Genomic DNA, 22,853 nt, shown 5'->3' with positions numbered 1-22,853 from the left:
TTAGACAAAACATTTCGCAATATAGTGTTCCATCATTGGTTTTACAACTACATCGGTCATAAGCGTCAAATAAAAATATTTTAAATCGAATTTATACAATAAATTATTCGTAACGAAAATCTATACCAATTAAGCACCGCTTACAATTGAGAAAAAATCATATAAATCAAGCTTTACTTTTGAGCAAAAAATCATTCTTAGTGAAGAGTTCCCATTTGGGATTTACTGCAACACCATTCATACATGCTACGAAAAGTAAAATCTAAAATTTACTTATTTTTCCCGCTTGTGCGCTTTTTAGCAGCCACCTTAACCTCTTCAACGACTTTTGTGCTGCTCGGTTCAGAGACTTCAGTTACTTTCTTATCCTGTGTTTCTGTCAAACTTAGTACTTTCTGCACGTCCTTCATTAAAGTTTCAATACTAGGAAACTTTTGAGCACGTGGAGTGCGTTTTAAACCAGTCCAGATCTCCGTCCGATCTTCAGCGTTTTCAATTGGCTGCGCAGCAATTGCGATCTCAAATGCACCACGACGTGGCGGCCCATTAGCATTAAGTTTCAATTGCAATTGCACATTAGATCCATATGTGTCCTGTAGATGTTGTAGCAGATTTCCATGCAATTCTACAGCACGTCGACGAAATACAGATCAGCTACGACAATGTTCAATATACAACACCGGTATATTTGCATCTAAGACAATTGATTCAACTTCAAGCTTGCTACGCTTCGCTGCTGCCTACATGAAAATAATCTTTAGAATCAGTTTTATAGATAAAATCTAAGAAATTACATTTGTTCCTGGCTTAGCATTTCTCTTACGTTTAGGAGGCATTTTCAAAAACCTTGCTTTCAGCGTCACGGAGTGAACTCAAATGCGCAGTTGTTCCCGCGTTTGGCACATGACAAATGCAATCACAGCGGATGTTGTAGTTAGTGTTTACAGCGGCTTTAAACTTTAGTTTTATATTAGGTCTGTTCCACGAGCTACTCATAGTAACACATGAGTAAAACAGAAGTAAAATTTACACAAAAATACTTGAAAATTTGCTGGTGGAACGCGCTTGTGTATACACAGTGTTTACTCAAAGTTACTATGAGTAGCTCGTGAAACAGACCTATTGTTTACTATATTTGTAAAAATATCCGGAATATATATGAAATTTAGTCCACATTTTGATGTGAATACAATAACATGTGCATATTAATACAAAATAATAATTTTTTTTAACAAACAGATTTTTTAATTTCATTTATGTTATATGTTTATGCAAATTGATAAATAAAAACACCATAGTTCTTTTGAAATAATTGTTTTTATTGACAAATTTGACTAATAAAATATCTGTTCATTTTACTATTTGTTAATGTATATTAAATAATTTTAGAATTTCTCTTAGTCTAAAACAAAAAAAAGCAGCTTAACAAATCAAATACATGTATAATTATTGTAATATAAAATCTATATCCCTGTTTACTCAAACAATTTATAAATAACGTGATGATGAAAATCGATGTTAATCTTTCATTATGAATGAGATTTAAAAATAAAACATTTCTCAGCTTTTATATATTAATGCCATGTTCCAAAAAATATTTAATAAATATATATATAATTTTAATTGAGAAAGGAATTCACGATTAAACATCGTTTATATAAGTTGATAAAAATTGATTAAGAATGATACTTTTGAGTCTTTATTTGTTTTATGCTATTTAACATTTGTTTATATTACGTGGTTTTTTTTTCAATTTAGATATCATACATTTCATTATTTGTATATTAAAAAACAATGTACATGTTATGTACAGCACATTTGTACTTTTCTTATACTTAATTTTTATTATACATACATTATATTATATATTATCAAGTTGCCGAATAATCAATTTAATGTCATAATGAAAAAAAAATTTAAATATTTTGATACTGTTTGACTCTTTTTTACTTTTATATTTGTTTAAAGTCGTTATCTAAAAAACTGTTAACAAAAAAAAAACAGAAATTTGAAGTATATTTTGCAAAGGAGTTTGTTTTGAAAGTCTGCAAACAAAAATTTTTTTTTCGGCATTCACATAGATTTTCTCGGTTATTTTTGGTAATTTTTAATAAAAATTTTATTTTTTGTATATAACGTTATGCATAACGTCTGATTTGTAAATTACATTTTTATAAATTTTTATTTATTAATTATCAATATAAATTATTTATGCAAAATCATTACAGCGGTTAACAGACGTCAAATTTCGGTAATTTCACCACGCACGTGCTAAACTCACCTAGTACATGTCATTTGTTTTTTGCTCTGTCTTGTTCTTGAACGAAAATTTTTTGCTTAATCTTAATAGCAGCGATATAAAGTGCGAGATTTTGCAAAATTTTCAATTAAAACTGTGGTCAAAAACGTTTTGCATTGCTGAGAAATATTTGTAAATATTGTAAATTGAATTTGTAAATAAAAATGGGAAATGTGCTGGCCTCTTCATCGAGCTCCAGTTCAACTCTGGATGCCGCCAAAGTTATTGTGCCGGAGCCAGCGAAGCCAGGATTTCCTACCGCTGTTAGCAGTACAAATGTTTCAGAAGACAAACTAGAAAATCCAGGAACAGTTGATGAAATACATAAAAAATGTAAAGGTCAGTATTGGTTAAATAGTGGGGTGGGGAAAAAAACATTGAACGAGTGATGACATAACCTTATAGCATGTGCACCGTTCATACGTTCTTATCAAATAATAAATATTATGGCTTCCAGATGTGCAAGCGTTAACGTTCGAAGGAGCGAGGATAATGTTAAATAAAGGACTTAGTAATCATTTTCAAGTGTCCCATACTTTAAATATGTCCAGCACGCAACCGAGTGGCTATCGGTTTGGAGCTACCTACGTTGGAACAAAACAATTTACACCTTCAGAAGCATTTCCTGTCTTGTTGGGTGACATCGATCCTTCAGGAAATCTTAACGCTAATATTATACATCAGTTTACGCCGCAATTGCGCTGTAAATTTGCGATGCAGGTTCGTTTAATACAATTTTGTGGTGAACTGAGTTTCAATATTTACGATTTTTTATTTGCTATTTTAGATACAAGAATCCAAAGTGCTGGCTTGTCAAGCAGCAGGTGATTTTAAAGGCCAAGACTTCACAGCATCTGTCACATTAGGCAACCCTAATATTATAAATGGTTCAGGGGTAATAGTGGCGCATTATTTACAATCAATAACAAAGAGATTGGCGCTCGGTACTGAACTTGCATACCAATATGGTGGAAATGTACCTGGTGGACAAATAGCTGTAGTTTCGGCTATTGGACGCTACGCAACCGAAAATTATGTGTGGTCAGGCACAGCTGGTCCAGCTGGAGTGCATATATGTTATTATCAAAAAGCTAGCGATCAATTGCAAATTGGTGCTGAAGTCGAAACCAGTCCGCGAATGCAAGAATCAGTTGCAACAATCGCTTACCAAGTCGACATACCAAAAGCAGACTTAATTTTTAGAGGTAAGTTCTTAGTAAATTACCGTTGCTTAACTCAACGAAATATATAATCAACGAAATATAAATTTATAGGTTCATTTGATTCAAATTGGAATGTTGCTGGAGTACTCGAGAAACGATTGACCCCATTGCCATTTTCATTCGCGCTCAGTGGGCGACTTAATCATACCAAAAATCAATTCAGACTTGGCTGCGGTCTAATTATAGGCTAAACACCAACACCACAGATGCAAAACAAATATTTAAGAGAATGTTTTAAAGACTACGCTAGTATATTTCCAAATAATTGTACTTGTGCCATTAGGTTTATCATTTCATTCTTCGCGGGAGCTTGCAATAAGATTAAATTCTGCATTACCAATGAAATGGTATGCTTAATGACACGGGTTTTGCAATTGATTTGGAAATGTAGTTTAAGCGTAAACCAAACTAGTTCCATAATTCACTGACCTGTTTTGTTAGTTGCGTATAAGTTAAGTTTCAAGTACACATTTGAAATATTAGTTAAACCGTCAAGTATTGCATTTCCGCAAGGCTACGATGTGAACAACCAAAACAAATGAAAGCATTTAACAACTTAACAACTTAGCCCAGTGCAGACGCGCCAAATATTCGTTTTGTTTCTTCAAATTCTAATTCATTTGACCACTAAAATAGTTAACATTGCCTTTAAATATTTTTTAAATTGTAATTAAGTAAAAAACTTTAAAAATGTGCATTTTATTTAAAAAAAAACTTCCTAGCAAAATAAACGATTTGGTAAAGTGTGCAAAAGTAAGCCTGATTTTTTATTTTTTATTTGAATTTGATTTGCCTCCGTTCTATGTGTAATTTAAGTACAAACATGTTTTGCATTTATTTTTAAGTATGTGCACATTTTTTTTAATTTTAGTGCGTTTATAACAGATTTAAGTATGTTTAGGTATTTTGCATGAGATGAACTACAGATATTGTAACGATACGGTAATTTAGTATTTGTTAAAACTTACAAAAAAGTTTTGTAAAACAATTGTCTTGTTTTGACTACCGACCTCGATGTTGTAAAATAATAAAACCAAGATAATAACTATTAACTTTTGGAATGTAAAATAAAGTCAATTGTTATGTTCAACGGACCTTGTTTGAATTTATATGGTTTGGTTTGCATGTTGAAGACTAAATTCATAATAATAATTTTTAAAACATACATATATTTATGTCATTATAACACATATAACATACTTCTCTTTCGAAAACCAGGTTAGAAAAATTGTACTTTGGAACTGACAGTCATGCATTTTTAGATATATTGCAAAAATCCATCACAGCACTTTGATAATGGATTTTCGTAAATATCAATATTCGTAATCCGTGCACAGTCTATCCATAATAATAAATATCGATATCCTGCGCAATTTTTACCTCCATGTCATATTTTACTGGAAAGATTAGTTCTCGAGAAATCGAAAAATCTAAACCTCCACACTTTTACCAGTCCTGTATGATTTTAAACGTTCACATGGAAACTTTTAAGATGGCAGAAAGATACGGCTTACAACAACAACAACAGGATACTACTATGTATTATGTAGATCAAATCAAATGGGTTGCGTTAGAGAATAATAATGGCTCAGCTCAAAGTGTAGTATCTATTTTTAACTGATAACTGTTAACTGATTTTTGGAACTTGTCTAAGTAGTTAGAGTAAAGGCAAGGAGAAGTTGAGCTTAAATCGGATCAAATGCTTATTCACCTCATGGTTATTGTTCCCTATGTTAGTTGATCAGACCACTGTGTGCTGATACACAGCTGACATATGAGCCGAACAACTCTTATGTGCAACCAACGATTAAACTATAGGGTTCCAAGAACGGCCGGAGCCACTCGTCGCCAGCGACAACCAAGTGCCGTTCGACACACTCCAAAAGAACGTCACAAGCAGGTCCCAGCGGGCTACAACAATAACAACATTAAATTACAGTATGTGACTAATCTCACTGTATTCCAATTATATGGATTCGAATTGCGAAGGAAGAGATATCTCTTATTGTTGTAGAAGGAAAAGTAATTGGGGATGATATACGTATAAGAACGTATGCATAAAAGGAAAATAGAATATATAAAAATAAATGCTAAAACAAGTGGGTCAGAAGAGGAGTCACTCAAGCAAGAGGAAGATAAGACAGAGCAAAATATGTACATAAAAAAGAAAATATATGTAAGAATGATAGAATGTAGAATAATAATATGATATTAAGAGAGTGCAAAGGTTAGAAGGAATCTTATTAGAACGGCTGAGTTTAAAGAGATATGAAGTATACGAATAATGTATAAATAAGAGACCAAAAAGTGTGGAATAATAGAAAATGGTATGTATTGAGAGAAGAAAGAAAGAAGGAAAAGATGGAGTAAACCTGAAAAAAGAGAGAAGAGAAAGAAGAAAAGCAAGTAAAGAAGAAATAGAAGAAAAATAGACTAAGATGGTATAAATAAGGTAAGATAATGTAAGAAAATAATAATAATCCAAGGGAAGGCATTAAAAAATTGGAGAGAAATAATAGGCGTAAGCAATAAAGAAAAATAGATGAAGACAATAGGAAATGGGTGAACAAAGAAAGACAGGAAACATAATTATAATAGAGAGAGTCGAATTTGAAGAACTTCCTTTTATTAAAGTGGAAATAAATTCAAATAAAAGACGTTATGCCGGTGTAAGTTTTAAAGTTACAGCGTAGTGTTTCACAGTTTGAAAAGTATTACACAAATACATTAACATAGTGTAGACACAAACCAAAAAAATAGCAATTTTTCCTATTGGTATACACATTGTGTGTAAATATCAACCTGTGCGAATAGTAATTATGAAGTACACAAGCTAAGAATTCCAAGAATCTACGCACCACTAGATGAACTCACATAAAATAGCAAATATCTAAACTAATAGGGGGCTTCGGGCATTATTAGCGAAAAAGAACGATTAAAAATTAATGATTGAAAAATATTTTAAACTTGGCAGATTTAATTAATTGCTTTAATCTTATATATACAAGGATATGAGAGTTGAAAACATAAAAGAAATATATTAGGAATAGAGCTCTCAAACTATATGATACTGTGAATACTCTACAGAATGCAGAGTTAAACTGTTTAGAATTTATCAATTCTTTTGTTAATAGTGGTAGATATACTGAACTTGTAATGCTGATATCATAAAAAAGCAATTCACTTTAGTTCAATAATCAAAAGTGAAGACACTTACTATTGAATTCTTTAAGTAATTGCTACCATAAGAAAGTCAAAGTGGATTAAACACAACACTTGAACTTGCTGTCAATTAACCACAAGTACCGTGTTTCCCAAAGACCATTATTGATAGTTGACTCTAATAAGAGCCGTTGTATGATGGGTGTGCCAGGGATATTGGAATAATGCCGGTTATGGTTGTGGGCTACCAGTAGAAGTGTTATATCACGAACTGGTATTAGGAACATTAGCTTCCGATCGTGTATTCTTCTTTTGATCAATACTCAAGCTGAATATTTACGAAGAATGCACTTAAAAGTCATATCGTCTTTTGGTTAGAATAAGCATATAGACAAAACAGATATATTGATTGTATAGAGACAGTGAAGCGGGTAATCTGTTAGCAACCTCAGTTTCTTCCTACTGAAAATATAAGACTGAATATAATGAATATAAATATGACTCTTTGTAAATATAAGACTGAGCTAGTAGCTTACCTGAGAGGTTGATTATTTTGCATCTCGAGTACATAATCTGTTAGCAATTTCAGTTTCTTCCTACTGAAAAATAAAGCTCTTTGTTAATATAAGACTGACTTAGTAGCTTATCTGAGAGGTTAACTATTCTTCACTTTAAATACATTATCATTTAACAACCTCAGTTTCTTCCTACTGAAAAGTGAATCGAATCTCTTTGTATTTATAAGGCTAAACTAGTAGCTTACCTGAGAGATTAACTATTCTTCACCATAAATTAATATGACTATAAATTATTCCATATCACTTTTTAACTTGAAAATTAAAGTTAAATTCTTATTTAATCCTAGCAAAAACTTTAAGTGTTCAAACGCATCTAAGTAATCTCTTAAGCGTCTCCGTTTAAGAATTTCATTCATAAATTATTTAAAGCATTTTCCAAAATAATTTTATGCTTATTTATTTATATTTTCTAGAAGTTGGCCCGGAATAGACAATTTATTTCTCTTTTTATTTTTGCATATAAAAAACTTTAACTTTGCAGTAGTAAAGATGCTTTTATGTTATTGAATCTAAGTTTTTGTGCCATTCTGTGAAGGTTGCCAGTAACATTGCAAATGTTAAATATCAAATAAAATTGATGAATCATCAAAGTAACATTGGAACACCCACAAAAAAGGTTGAATACTGTTAAAGGACGCATGATGAAGTGCTGCGGTTTCGGCCTGAGGCCTACTTAATGCGAATACATTTGTATTTGCAAAACGCAGTGCGGAACGCTAGGCTCTGTGTCCGGAATGCTGAATACATAATGGATACATCGGTTGAAAACACTATCAGAGACGAGGTTAAAAATCGATGAAGTGGAATAATATTTCGCATATAAAATTGCATTTTAAGCGCACGAAAAGTATTTCCAGCTGATGGCAGATTGAAGCGCTTACACTGAAATGCTTAAAGCATTTCGGGCTTTTTAAATTATTAAGTGTTGAACTATAAATGCTCGTAAAATGTATGTTCAAGTGCACGCAATTAATGGATTGTTATTATTCCGACCACTGTTTCATTTTTAAAGTAAATTATTTTTAATTATTGAGATCCTTTAATGTATTGAAGTTATTATACCGTGAGCGGCGACCATGGAAACAAAATAAAATTTAGTGTAATTATATTAAAGTCATTGCATACAAATTAGTAACAAAACTCGAGGAACCATGCAGAAGAAGTAAGAAGAAATGAGAATATTGAGTAAAAACTTTGAAACTGCTAACGTTTTCGATTGGTAAATCTGGGGCAACTTCTTTAATCGAGATTCATTTTTAGTACAATTTTCATTTTTGATTGTAAATCTAGAGCGAAATGTATGACTAATTTATAACACTCTAAATATTTTGCCACAGTAGCAAAATTACCCTGATATTAACAGCTGTTTTAAATGACTTGACAGATAAAGTCTGATTTTATTTGATATAAGTATATATGAAAAATATAAATAAGTTCACTAACACAACTACAAAAAAGTTAGATTGGGCAACAAAATTTGACAGATCGAGAGTAAATCTAAATTGAATCCAGATTTACCAATCGAAAACGCCGCTGGGCCTTCACCAGTCTTCTTAACACTATACTTTAATATGTTTGAAGGCCGTTAAAAGTAGTCGCGGTAAGCTCTTCCTTATAGTTTTTGTAGTATATCTTATAAATTAGTTTTGATATCTTTTTAGTTGACAGTATAAAAAACATTACTTAAATGTGCTTGAAAACTTAAAGACGTCTACTTGCATCAAGAACATAAAGTACTTGAGAATGCATATAGCACAAACATGGTAAAATCAAAATGTGATTATATTTATATAGTAATCTAATTTCAGGCGCATATAGACCTATATTACAGCTAGAAATAATTGATGATCTTAGATCTCTGACACACTGATAATGGGTTTTTGGCAATACTTGAAAGCCAAAAATACAATAAACTAAAATAATGAAAAACTTTTGTTGTTGTATTATATTACTGTTCGAAAACTTTCAACCAGAGGTAATCAGATCATATAGATGCACTATCATTAGAAAATGTTGGACTAAAAATTTTTCTCTTTCTAATGTCTAGTACTGAGTAATCTTGAAGAAATTTCTGAGATAGAACTTTGTTGGTTGGACATTTACATGATGTGATGATGCACATCTCTTATAGGTTTTAGTTTTACACTTCATGATTATCTATGAACTAAGCCGATATTGTGAAGTTGATTCAATATTATGGATGGAGTAAGTAATATTAACCAAATCACTGGAGTGGTGGTCTATAATTGCTTTTTAGCTTTAGCTAAAACTAACTTTATTTCTTGCTCCGAAAAAATTCTGATTAAATATTAAATATTGATTTTTTTTAGCATTTATGCAAAAAATATAAAAAAATCTTACATTTCTTAGGCAATTCAATTAGTTTTACAATTTCCTGCAATTCTGTTTTCCGTTTTATGAATGAAATTCACATCCGCGAATTCCAAATGAAGTTAACAAGTTTTGGCAACTTCCGTCCCATTGGAGTCATCAATATTCAATGAACTGATTTACTTATTTTGTATGAGAATATCTCAGCAAATATAAGATTTTTAAACAAATTATATTTAGGGAGTTAGTCATCCTAAATTTAGAAATACAAAAGTTTAATTTAATATTTAGAGTATCTCAGATGATTTTATAATTAAATAATATGATTTATTTTCAAACTTTAATGTGCTTCTTATATCAGTGGCGGATACAAGCCTTCACTCCTTTGAGGTTTAAACCGCACTAAAATAATTCCAACACTATCTTTCATAATAGCTATAATCGACTTACCTAATTTTATGTTTGTTCATAAATTTTCAATTAAACGGAGGCAAGTCTTTATGTTATGCCACGGTTTTCTTTCAAAAATGAAAGAAGAATATATTGAAAACCCGAACATAAATTGAGAGTTAGATGAGGTTTAGACGAGGTAAGTCGACTTTACATGGACTAATGATTATCCGTTATCATGTGAACCCCTGTTGTCTCTTAAATGACGGTTAAGACATTTAAGAATTCTAATGAGAATCTCTAGATTAAGATACAGATGCTACTATTCTTTAGATCCTTTTGAAAATACTCTCTAGATACAATTATATGATTTTATCAAAAGTTATGCAGTTGCTCTTCATGTTCTCATATCGAATCTACAAAACTATTTAGGTTTCAAGAAACTTGGCTCTCAGTTTGGTAATGTGTGTTACTTTTATAGTGCTCTATTAGATTCTTAATAGATAGATACCATATATATCTTGACTATCTTAATATATATCTTGATCTATATCTTGACCTATTCTCCATTTTCTTTATGTTTGCTCTGTTCTTTGGTAGCAGAGAACAAAAGCATTAGATACCGCTCTCACAAAACTAGCGGAAAGGTTTTGAATTTACTCTACTTAAAGATAAAACCAACGAGTTAAGCTTAAGTTCAGTTGTTTCAACTGATCATCAGATTTGCTATGGATGTAAAGTGTCTCTGTTGTCTTTATTTTATGTAATATATTGTATAAGAGAGCATATCTGCCCTCCATATGAATAAGTCTGCTACTGCTGCATTTTTGGTGTTCACACATAAGGTGTTCAATTGGCTTAACATCAATTTTACAAGACTGTCTTTGAAAGGACTATTTGGTTGAGATGGTACCTTTGATTGCACTGTCGAGCACCCGATAAGAATTTTAGTATCCTCTCTCTAAATAATGTAAAGAGTCTATCATAATTGAGACCGCTTTGGATGGATTGATAAGAATCTCTTAAACTATATTTTTGGTTTTTATAGTTCATCCAGTAGTTCTGAAATTGCTATTCTTCCATTAAAATTTTTCGCTTTTGTGCCCTTTCTATAATATATACAATAACAAATCTTTAAGTTCAATTTAATTTAATGAAATTTAAATAATTTTTGCTGAAGTGCACATCAAAAGATATTTTCTTTTCGAGTCTTGTGTATCAAATGTTCTAAGGTTTTGACCAAAAAAAAGCATATCTAGTCTTTTTAGTGGTAAATGTTTTTATATTCGAAATATATTTTAAAATTTGGTTTTGCGTATTTGTTTAATAAAATTCTTTTGCTAGTTTAGAATAGTTATGGGTTAGTTACCTAAGTCATTTTTTTTATAAATAACCACAAACTAGTAAGGTAAAAGCCAAGCGTAGGTGTTAAGTTGACATGAGAAGTCCTTTTGTTTTTTTTTTTGCAACCGAACGACAACTGCAAGGAGCTTAAAAGTGCTACTAAAGTTTATGGAAATATTTAAAATTTTTAATAACATCAAACCAGGCAAGTGGATGAGTTTATGAAACCACAACTAGAAAATGCGGTTAACAACAGTTTACATTGAGTTTTGAATATGTTTCTGAAAGGAAACTTACACGAAATCCTTTCAAAAAATTGAGTTTTAAATAGAAATTTAGTTAAATATTTGAAGTAGAAAAACTTTTCGAAAAAAACCAGTATATTCAATAACGTATTGTGTTGGATAAATAGCAGGAGTGGAGGAGTGGAACAATTTAACACTGAAGCCAACTTTAAAACCAACGTCAAAGCCAAATATTCCAACCGCAATTGTACAATTAAAAAGTTCACAAGTTCGCTGTATTCCGTGGGAGGATATCAAGTGGAATCCGGGAATCAACGACGCATGTAAACTTACATGATGTCACGTTCCGGCGAAGCACCAGCGCGTAAGTACGCGGTTCTTATGAAGCAATTTGAAGTTTTCAATGCAGTTTCCCTGGTTTTTTTATGGATTCGTTTTTTAGGTTTTCATTATTGTTGTTAGCGCATCATTAGAGGGAAAAATAAAATGTGCAGTTTCACTTTGGAACTTTAGTGTTTGTATGGGAAAGTGCGAAAGTTTGTCGGGAGCATAAAAAGTTTGAAGTTTCTGAATAATGCAGTTACGAAGTATAATTGTATGCTTATTAGTTGCGAAAATATTTGATTTAATTGTGGTGGGAAATGAGAAAATATTTACGAAGCAAAGAGACTGAAGGCAATTTCACGTTACTCATACGTCACGTGTGCGAAGTGGAGAAATTCAAATGTGATTTACACGTTTATATGTTTATGTGTGTGAATAGGAAAAATGTGTAAGAATGCTTTTAAAAACTTAAAGATTTTAATATGACAAAGTGAGTATATAAGTAATAGTAATAGTAAATAAATAGTAAGAATAAAGTGAAGAAGCAAATTAGAATTAATTTTGTAAAAGAAGTGGGAATATAAAGGTAAGATTGTTAATATTTTTTGTTAATTAAAGTGTATTCAAAGCGTATAAATTAAGGTATTAAAGTTGTGTTGGCTTTTCAATTTCAAACGTAAATTTAGATGAAACCATTCTGACTCTTCGTAACGCAATCTTCCTCTACACGTGATACGCTCACACTTCTTCACACTCTGACGATTTTCTGGGTTGCCGCTTCTGTTTAGTGTTGCCGCTTATATAAATAGAAAACTAATATGCGCGAAAAAGGTGTAGTAAGAATTACAATCTTAAATACAGTACTTACTAAATTATTTAGTTGGCCATTGCAGATGGGCGTCATTCTTGGTCGCATCCAGTACTCTTCGCTTGCTGTTGACACTTTGTAGTACCGACTGCCTACATACGAACTAAGTAGGAATCACCAGAAGAGAAGGGCGACCAAGAAAACGATGGAAAAACAGTGTGCAGCAGGAGTTAGAAGAAATGAATATAAGACATTGCAAAAGAAAAGCAAAAAACAGAGAAGAATGGAAGACTGTTTAGGTCCTACATGGACTGTATAGTCACGGATGATGATGAGTGCCTACATACCGTTGGTCACCTGGTTCTTCCCAAATGTAATAAGACAAGGAATATATGTAGTATGATAAAATTCTTCTAATAGCAAATTTTTATATCAAAAGTATATTTTTCACTTTTAGGTTATGTTGAAATTTATAATATATTTAAAATAAATATGCTGTCGGCATTTTATAGCACCGAGTGCCTTGGTCACTTGGTACTTCCCAAATGTAGTAAGACAAGGAATATATGTACTATGATATACCTAAGACTTTAAATAGCAAATTTTCATATCAAAAGTGTATTTTTCACTTTTAGGTTATGTTAAAATTTATTATATATTTAAAAATAAATTTTTTGTTTTTTATATTATAACATGTAGCACACATTTCGTTGTAATTTCTTTAATTTATTTCTATTAATAGAAACAACAAATCAGTTCAATAAAATTTCAATTTGTGAATTAAAAAACCCGAATGCGTTCAAAATCGACTTTAATGATAATTACTATTTCGCTCGTTTCTTGCTTTATTTGCTATTTTGAAAAATTCGCCACTGGCAGTGCCAGTGCCACACATATACTAACCTACACACACACACGTAAACAATTCAATTGGTAAATAACATGAAAAATAATGATTTTGTAATGGAATTCGTGAACCAAACACCAAGCAGTACTGCGTTGCACCGAGCCGCATCCAACCATCAAGTGGGAAACAGAAAATAGCAAGCAGCAAAACATTGTACGAGTGTATGTGTGTATGTGTGTGAGTGAGTGTGTTCAGTCAATATTTGCAGTTTACAACGTGTATGCATGTGTTATTGTTTGTGTAGTTGCTATAATTTCAATTATTGTTGTACATATTCTGTGTTAATGTTGTTGTTGTTAGTTGCCGTTGAACAAAGTCACATTCAATAAACAAGCAATGAAGTTAGCAGCAAAATTATAATAAAAAAAATTTAAGCAAAGAACATTGGAAAAGGATTTTTAAAATTCAGTACATGTATTATTTACATACCAACACAACCATGCTTACACTGTTTACTAAAGCAAGACACTCATGAGCACATACACACACATACACATACTCGTATCTTATGCACTTATTTTATGTAAGAAATTATAGACTTTTTTTTATGCCTTAAAAGACTTGAGAAGAAAAATTAAGTTATGAAGTTTCGCTGAGAAACGGAAAGTTGCATACAAATACCATCACAGCACTAAAGCAACAATAACAATAACAACAACAACAATAATACTAAAAACTACAAGCCTTTTTTTTATTTTTCTGAGTAATAATCTTTTTTCTTAGTTTTTTGATTTAATTTTCTATTTTTATTCTTAACAGAGGAATAAAATTTTCTATACGTCTTCCATATTCAAGTACGGAATTTCATTATAATAATGCAATATGCTATTTATATTTACCAGGACAGGACATATTTATATCTTATGTCAACATTAATATTCACAAACAAACGAAGTCCTTCTTCTTCTTTGTTATTAAATTTTTTTATTTTGCATTATTTTGATTTATGTGTTAACGAATGTTTAACGAATGAAGTAATTAGATTATTTTTAATATTTTCACTTAAGTTTAATATATTAAAAATGTGATTATATCCTGCCCAGTAGGCAGCAGTTATTTAGCTATGGGTTTATTTTGTAGGTATAAAATTAGAGGTTATGTAGAATTATATGTAGTCATCACATAATCACATGAAATAAATATGTATAATAATTATAATATATTATAATAACAGCTCATAGTACAAACGAATGGCGAGATGTGCATGCTGTTAAGCAGTGACGTAGGTAGGGTTGCGTCAAGGAGAGGACTCTTGTGCTCGAAAGAGATAACATGAGGGATAATGGTTTACGGTACATGTGAATGGCGAGGAAAAATGTTGTCGTATATGCTGTTAAGCAATGGCATAGGTAGGACGTTTTTTTGTTGAGGTTTCTTAACTGTTCACTAATTAAATTATAATAAGATTAAGCTGCAGTTTAATTTATACACACATCTATAATTATAAGCACAAAGTAATATTCTTATTGGTGTTATTTTCAAGATCCATATTTAAATATAATACATTCGGAGTATTTATTCTAGCATTTCTTTTTATGTTATAATAATATAATGTTATAATAAATATCTTCAGTGTTTTTAAGGTATTACGGATCAATATTTCTAGTTAATATTAGTAATAAAATATTAAAACCAAAATATATATTAAAATTGTATATATTTTGTCAGATTCCAATAAACACGCCTCTAACTACTGCTGTTAAAAGTCAGATTCTTCTTCTATCATTATAATTAGAAAATATTAAAGCACATGTCGAGTTTTAAATGCCCCAATGAGCCGAGTCCATCTATATATGCTTTTTTCTGCTACCAGTACTGATGGTAACACTAAAAGCTACTTAAATGAGGTTATTACGACGCCCATTATCTAGTCTTATAACTCATATAAAGAAAAGTAAAACAAACAACAAAGTAAAATAATAAGAAAAGAAAATGGAAATGAAATTATGAAATAGCTAGTATATGTATATATATATATATTTAATATTTCTGTTACTGTGAGCATTTAATGCGTTTTTCTAGTACCATCTTTAGCCTCTATTATAAACGTCAGTACCGATTGGATAGATGCCGTTCATATTGGAGTCTTTTCTCTTAATATTAGTTATTTATTTCTGCAAACCAACTCTCCCAGGCAACTAAATACCCAACTAGATGGGTTGGTGGTGAACTCTTGACTTAAAAGTTAGGTTAATTGATATATTCTTAGCCGATGTTGATAAAAATGCTGAGGTTCCTTCTTTTGGCTAGTGCGAATTTGTGCATAATATTAATATTCATATTATATAGAACGGTCTCTTTTTCAAAGGCAAACAGTGGTCATTGAAAAACATTTACAATTTTATTTTTTTTTTTATACATACTATTTTATTTATATACATAGCAATTTTTAATTTTTTATTATTAATTCAAAGTGATACTTCGACGTTTCCGTATGTGACTTCGTTTTTACAAAATATTAATTAAATTAATTTTTTTTATATTAATTAAACAATTAATTATGAAATAAACTATAGCTAATATTTATAGATTGGAGTATATTTCAGTTCTGTGTTTAGATATTAACCATTACTCACATTACAATAGTCACATGTTAGAGGTTCTTTTCACTTTTTCATTTTAAAATGAGAGGTAATTATGTGAACGCAATTGGGAGTAACTAACAGCAACAACAACAATTGGTTCCAATGTAATTAAAAGTGCACTTTTAGTTAAATGAAAAAAAAACAATAATTTGATTAAACCATATTGTTTGTATTAGATACTGTGTTTTGATACATTATAAAAAGAATTAATTATTGTGCCTAACGCAGTTAACATAATGAAATTGTGTGCAGTTTATTCAAATTGATTCAATGACTGGCATGGATTTAAAGGTCCGCGTATATATTTTTATATTTATTGGAGTTATAGTACCAGGACTAGTTGGAGCAAATATTGAAGTGAATTGGGATGACAAGGAATTATTGTCAGAGGCTGCTTTATATGTGACAAAGCAATATATCAGCCCCAAAATAAATACTTTAGTTGTTTTTCACAACTGCTTTGATAGCGAAAGAGAGCAAAGGGACTTTGAAGTAAAATTTTTGAATAATTTTTTGAAAAATTTAGATGGACTTGTTAAAATCAAATTATATTTGCATTCATTTATTGATCAACCTTGGAATTATAATATATTTATTATAAACTCGTTAGATGCATTTTAGTAAGCTTCTTGAATATATCTCTATGTATAATTCTGTTACATATATTAATTAGTGTCTACAGTCTTTGTGTGGTCAATGTTTTATTTTTATTTATTTTTAAAAGTGTTGTGATACTATATATATAATTATATACAAAAAGAATTTATTTTTATTTAATTAATAATTGAAATATTTTCTTACTACTTGTTAGCAACATTAGCTTCAGCTTTCCGAGCTTCGAGTATGATTATGAATTTTATTTTCTTTATATTTTTACCCAAAAATTCACCGATACTGAGGAACGCAATGCCACTCTTTATTCCATGTTCTGGTCGAATAAAATGGATAATGTACTCAACACAGTTGTCATGTTCGAGGACTTAGACGGATCTATAGTTTTTTACACCTATAAACTATTTGGTGCAGAATGTTGGAAGGACATTGTGTTGTCCTACAGCAACAAATATGAAAATGGAGTGCTAATGAGAAATTATTTGTTCCCGCGACGTTTACAGAATTTCTATAAATGTGAACTACGTGTATGTGTTTATGAATCTCCGCCGTTTACACAGATCAAAGGTGATAAGAATAAGGAAATAGATTTGTTAAATCTAAATCGCTTAAGTGGTATAGAAGGTGACCTGCTTAAGATTTTAGCAGAGAAATTAAATTTTTCAGTGCGTTTAACAATTTCGGAGGAGTTTGGCATAATTGGCACCGAAAGCAACTCAACGGGTTGTTTCGCATTGGTACGTATACTTTGATGACCTTAATAGAATATCATAAATATATGTTATTGTACCTACAGCTTGAAAATGATACTGTTGATATAGCTATTGGTGGCTTCAGTAGCGCGCTAACGCACTATTACCTCTTCTCTTCTTCATACACATATTATGATACCAAGCTAATTTTTGTAATCAGAATGTATTGGAGTCAGGATCATATAAAAAAATTGCTTTATCCCTTTGAAAACAATGTATGGTATTGCATAGTGTTGACATTAATCTTAGGGACTATTTTCATTATTTTTGTCAGAGTGTATTGCAGCGAAACGATACAGATATTTATATTTGGCGATGGAAATCAAAGACCAGTGTTGAACATGGTAATTGTCTTTTTGGGCTTCTCCCTAGATGTCCCTCCAAAACGTAACTTCGCTCGTTTTTTGGTTATGCTGTGGTTGATTGTGACTTTATTGATGCGCAGTTCTTATCAAGGCAAACTGTTCGACGTATTGCGTTTTTCGATTATGGCACAACAGTTGGAAGCCATAGAGGAGCTGATTGAACAGCAATGTCTACTTTTTGCACCAGCGTACGTTGAGTATTATCCAAGAAATCTTACAGTGCCCATTGACGGGACTGCTATTGAACGGTTTGATATGGTGAATACCTATTATGAAAAAGTATTAACTATTGCGCCTGTAGACAGTTTGGCATATTATAATAGAATTCATTGGAACTCAAGTGAACTGACGTTCTTTGAGGAAGATATTTATGATTTTTTTCTGGTTATGTATTTTCAAAAATATTCTATATTGAAATTTTCCATTGATAAAAAAATTAAATTACTTTCAAATGGTGGAGTGCTACGTCTTCTTGAAAATAAATACGTTGACTGGGATGATGTGTATTTAAATGACGATGATTGGTCTGAACCTATAATTAATAATGGAATGTTGCTTGGATTGTATATTATATATTTAATTTTAAATTGTTTGGCAATTTTAATGTTTTCTTTCGAATTGATTACCAAGTATTGTAGATATTTTAAACAATTTTTTGATTTTCTGCATTTTAAACTAAATTTATGAATTCAACTTGTTTAAAAGTTTTAATAAAAATGATATTAAAAAATTTTGTATTAAAAATTCTCGACTTTTATGTACTGCAAATATTTGGTTAAACGCCGGCTGAACATTGTCTCGGCGCTACGATAAAACGAGCATATGGTCTGCGCTGCTATCTGAACAATATGAGTCTATCTGAGAAAACGGAATGATGTATCTGCCTTAAAGTAGATTCTGGTTACATTCTATGTGACTGCCTGAGTTTGATATTGATCAACAGTATAGTACTGAGAGGGGGGATATGTGTAATGAGAAAATCATAGATTACATAGAAAAATTGTGACCCTTTGGCTAGGAAAGTACTATTATGCTAAGAAATAAGTAATTGTATTTTAGAGGTATCAAGTAGTGCATATAAAGGTTTCGTGTAGTTCGATAGAGGTACCATAGACGTCTCACAAGAAAAATTAGGGAGAGATGAGTGAATACCGTGCTAACCTTAAAAACACGTTTCTGTAAGACATTGGTAAGAACAATGCTCACATAAAGAGTAGAATTTTAGGAATGGATTATAAACAAACAAAATTAATATTGCGGTCCACAGAAACGTATACAGTTTGAGCAACAACAGAAGAAACTAGATCATTTCAGAAACACCGATATTATCACTCAAATAATAGGTTATGATGGAATAACTATGTCCTATAAGTTTGTAGCAATCGTTTTATCAAGACTGTTCGAAAAGATAATGTAATTCTCATTGGCTATTTTTTACTTAAAGCGTTTGTGTATTTTCGAGACCCTCGTCTATTGTATTTAAGTTAACTGGTTATTAAGAATTCCATTTTATTGTAATGGAATTGAGCCTTTTTGATTGACTGTGTGTATTAATCTTTTGTCTTTTCAGTTTTGTAGTATTGAACGCTTTCGCCATGGTTTGGGCAATATCAGAAACCGTCACTTGTATAATCAAATGTAAATATTGCATATACTGGTCGATGTTAGATGGCGTTACTACTTCAAGTTTTAATGTTAAAACTTGCAGTTTTAAAGCTTGATATTTGTGAAGTTTATATATTACCTCATATAGTAGCGTTCGATATGCAACTATATGTAAAGTTGGTCAGTGCATCGGTTTTTATCGATTTTATTAATATCCGTTATTAAAATATCGCACGTCAGAAATGGTGGCTATATTATGATATGATTATGACCATATTGTGATAATTTTGACTATATGTAAATGGTTTAATTTTTTTCTATTTTCATACAATTTTGTGTATAAGTTCCTCAAATGCTGTTGAAAATGTAGTTAAGTTCTTTAAAAAAAAATTTGTTTTTTACTGTTTAATAAATAACTTAAATAATATTAAAGCGTTCATATATGTAAATATTTTTTCACATTATATTATTTAATTTTTTTTTTGAATTTTTTTGAATATTTAAATACTGTTTTGTGTACTTTGAGTAATGTTGTATAAATCTTGTATGGTTCAGTCAGCATATTTTAATTTAAAAAGCAACGTATTTCATAATCAAAGAACGTATATTGCGAAATATTTTTCTTGTATAAATAAACACAAAAATGCATCACGTTCCCAAAAGAAATTTGCTGTGTGCCAGAGAGTTGCATGCATCAATCAAATGCACTCGCTTTTATACATATGCAGATTTTTCTTCAGATTTTTCGCTTTTTTTATTTCGTTCTGTTTTTTTTCGATCTGCATATAAATTCGAATATGTAAAGTTTTTTTTAAGAAACTGCATAAATTTAGTTTGAGTTTCGTTATATATTTAAACAGATTTATTATCCTTTTACATTGAATGTAATATCAACTCGCTTTGATGTTTATTTAATAAAAAAATGTTTATAAATTATATATTTTTTTATATTTAATAATATAAGCGAAATATAAGTTCCTCTAGACATTTTTATTAATATTGTGAGAAGTTTATTTTGTCACCTTTTATGTTTTTCTATATTTTTATTGTATCAATTCATATTCACGATTTTATTATTTATTTATTATTATTTATTTCTATCGCAAAGAGATAGAAAAAGTTTTCTAATTTCTATTTATATTGTCAAAATTGTATAAGTAACAAATGTTTTCCACCTGATCGTACAGCTGCCTTCAGTTGCCTTCAGATAATAAAAATATTGGCAGTGGAAAACTTTTTGGACATTTATTTGTGAAACACCAACTGCGGCTAAGTGGGGGAACTTTTGTTATGCCGACTTGCCGCTTCCTGGTACCTACAATAATAATAATACCAAATGTTGCACATTTGCTGCACGAACGATTGAATTCTTCTTACTAAAGTTTGACTTTACTATTTTTTGCCCACAAGTTTCCGCACATAAATCAAATTTTTTGCAAAGAATTTCGCTGAGTTTGTTGAAAATTACGAAAATAAAAAAACTACATTTAAAGCAAAAATTTTCAAAAAATGTTTCGAGGCAGGTAACTTGCCGGGAAAGATAAGTTATTTGCTGTGAAAGCGAAACGGCAGTACGAGCGAAACAACTCCAACCCACATTGTGGAAGGAAATGTTAAAGAGGCTTCATATATCATATGACACGTGAATCCTTAAATACTTTTGACTAAAAAGGTAACACTCGCCTATCTTTACATACGCTTCCATAAATATTTTTTGGCTGCAGTTTAGCTCATAACAAAGTTTCGTATCTAATATGTTTACCTTTTGTGTTATAATTTAAGTTACTTAAAAATTTTATTATACTCCATACATCCCTCCATATAGCCATATACTCGGTCGAGTACTATCCTGCTATCGTCGCAAGTATCAGTAGCCTTGTAGTTGGTGGGTAACCTTGCTTGTTGTTCTCGTATTTGCTTATGTCATAGAACGTGTACGCCCCGCCTCGTTGGAATGTGTTAATTTTTTGCCTTGCCTTGTACTTTGAGTGTTATAATGATTTATTCAAAATTACTTAAACGATTTGCGATAAATCAATGTTACACATTGTTCCTTGCTTGCTTAACAGATGTCCTTTTTTATGTTCCTCATGTAGTAGTTTCACTAATAGTTTTGTGAAGTCATGTTGGGCTTTTGTTGGGGAAAAAGTTCCCTTTTTGGAAATTGTTAATGATTTATTTCGATTGGAAAATGTTTTGATAATATTTTTAAATATTAGAGTAAGGAACGAAAGGTCAACAATTGATAAAAAGTTAATGGTTGTATATATAATATCATCTTGGTACATAGACGTAGTTAAGGGCGACATATGAAATGTTCTACGCCAGACACTTTTTATATATTCAGAAAGAAGAAGAGAAGATACGATTAGATTAGAATGAAGATAGAGAGCAAAGATAGAGAGAAGAGAAGAGAAGATACGATTAGATTAGAATGAAGATAGAGAGCAAAGATAGTGAGAAGAGAAGAGAAGATACGATTAGATTAGAATGAAGATAGAGAGCAAAGATAGAGAGAAGAGAAGAGAAGATACGATTAGATTAGAATGAAGATAGAGAGCAAAGATAGAGAGAAGAGAAGAGAAGATACGATTAGATTAGAATGAAGATAGAGAGCAAAGATAGAGAGAAGAGAAGAGAAGATACGATTAGATTAGAATGAAGATAGAGAGCAAAGATAGAGAGAAGAGAAGATACGATTAGATTAGAATGAAGATAGAGAGCAAAGATAGATATTAGGGATACTACGATTAACACTGTTGATAAGAACTGGCAACCCAAATCTATTTAAAACTAGAAAGATTTTATGAAATTAGACACCATAAAAATAAAACATATTACATAAGTTTACATTTGGCATATAACAAAATTGGAAAATTCACTCTAATGGAATTTTATAGAAAAGAGGAAAAATATTCTAGTGCTGAGGACATATAAAGCATTGGTACAAAAACGAAAGAAGTAGCTGGATGACTAAACATTTGTAATAACCTCCCGTAAAGTATCGTCCAGGATTGATACTGCAATATTAGTGAGTTTATTGAGAAAATTAAAACTGCTAAAATGCCCTATGTGTATTGAGGTGTTCAATAGATCTTAGTAAAATATACCCTAACATAATAGAAGATATATTTTGTAAAGTTTTTGGTATTACTCATACTTATATTTCTATTCCCTGAAAAACGGTGCCATATTATTAAAGTATTCTTTTGTTGACGTCTATTTGACTGTAACTAAGAGAAAGTTAAGTTCCAGAGTAATTGATAGTTCTAGAGTAAAGTTGTAGATAGTAATGGCACCTACTTTTGACCAATTAATCGATT

The 22,853-nt window shown here is 30.7% G+C and overlaps 3 protein-coding genes across 3 annotated transcripts; 2 read left to right on the top strand and 1 right to left on the bottom strand.

Moving 5' to 3' along the window:
• Window positions 1–12: 12 nt before the first annotated feature.
• Window positions 13–909, bottom strand: LOC119671489 (selenoprotein BthD-like). The gene is made up of 2 exons (XM_038082137.1): window positions 795–909; window positions 13–740 (listed from the first exon to the last, which is right to left on the bottom strand). The coding sequence occupies exons 1-2, from the start codon at window positions 834–836 to the stop codon at window positions 270–272; spliced, it is 513 nt and encodes a 170-aa protein (XP_037938065.1). The 5' UTR covers window positions 837–909; the 3' UTR covers window positions 13–269.
• Window positions 910–1,950: 1,041 nt separating this feature from the next.
• On the top strand, window positions 1,951–4,279 carry LOC119671487 (mitochondrial import receptor subunit TOM40 homolog 1-like). The gene is made up of 5 exons (XM_038082135.1): window positions 1,951–2,100; window positions 2,229–2,638; window positions 2,757–3,019; window positions 3,087–3,504; window positions 3,574–4,279. The coding sequence occupies exons 2-5, from the start codon at window positions 2,464–2,466 to the stop codon at window positions 3,711–3,713; spliced, it is 996 nt and encodes a 331-aa protein (XP_037938063.1). The 5' UTR covers window positions 1,951–2,100; window positions 2,229–2,463; the 3' UTR covers window positions 3,714–4,279.
• Window positions 4,280–17,137: 12,858 nt separating this feature from the next.
• On the top strand, window positions 17,138–19,342 carry LOC119667112. The gene is made up of 4 exons (XM_038076398.1): window positions 17,138–17,545; window positions 17,605–17,780; window positions 17,847–18,204; window positions 19,193–19,342. The coding sequence occupies exons 1-4, from the start codon at window positions 17,138–17,140 to the stop codon at window positions 19,340–19,342; spliced, it is 1,092 nt and encodes a 363-aa protein (XP_037932326.1).
• The last annotated feature ends 3,511 nt before the right edge of the window (window positions 19,343–22,853 follow it).

The sequence above is a fragment of the Teleopsis dalmanni genome, chromosome 1 (assembly GCF_002237135.1).
Source record: "Teleopsis dalmanni isolate 2A chromosome 1, ASM223713v2, whole genome shotgun sequence".
NCBI classification, from domain to species: Eukaryota; Metazoa; Arthropoda; class Insecta; order Diptera; family Diopsidae; genus Teleopsis; species Teleopsis dalmanni.
This window is presented reverse-complemented; position numbering and strand designations above follow the sequence as displayed.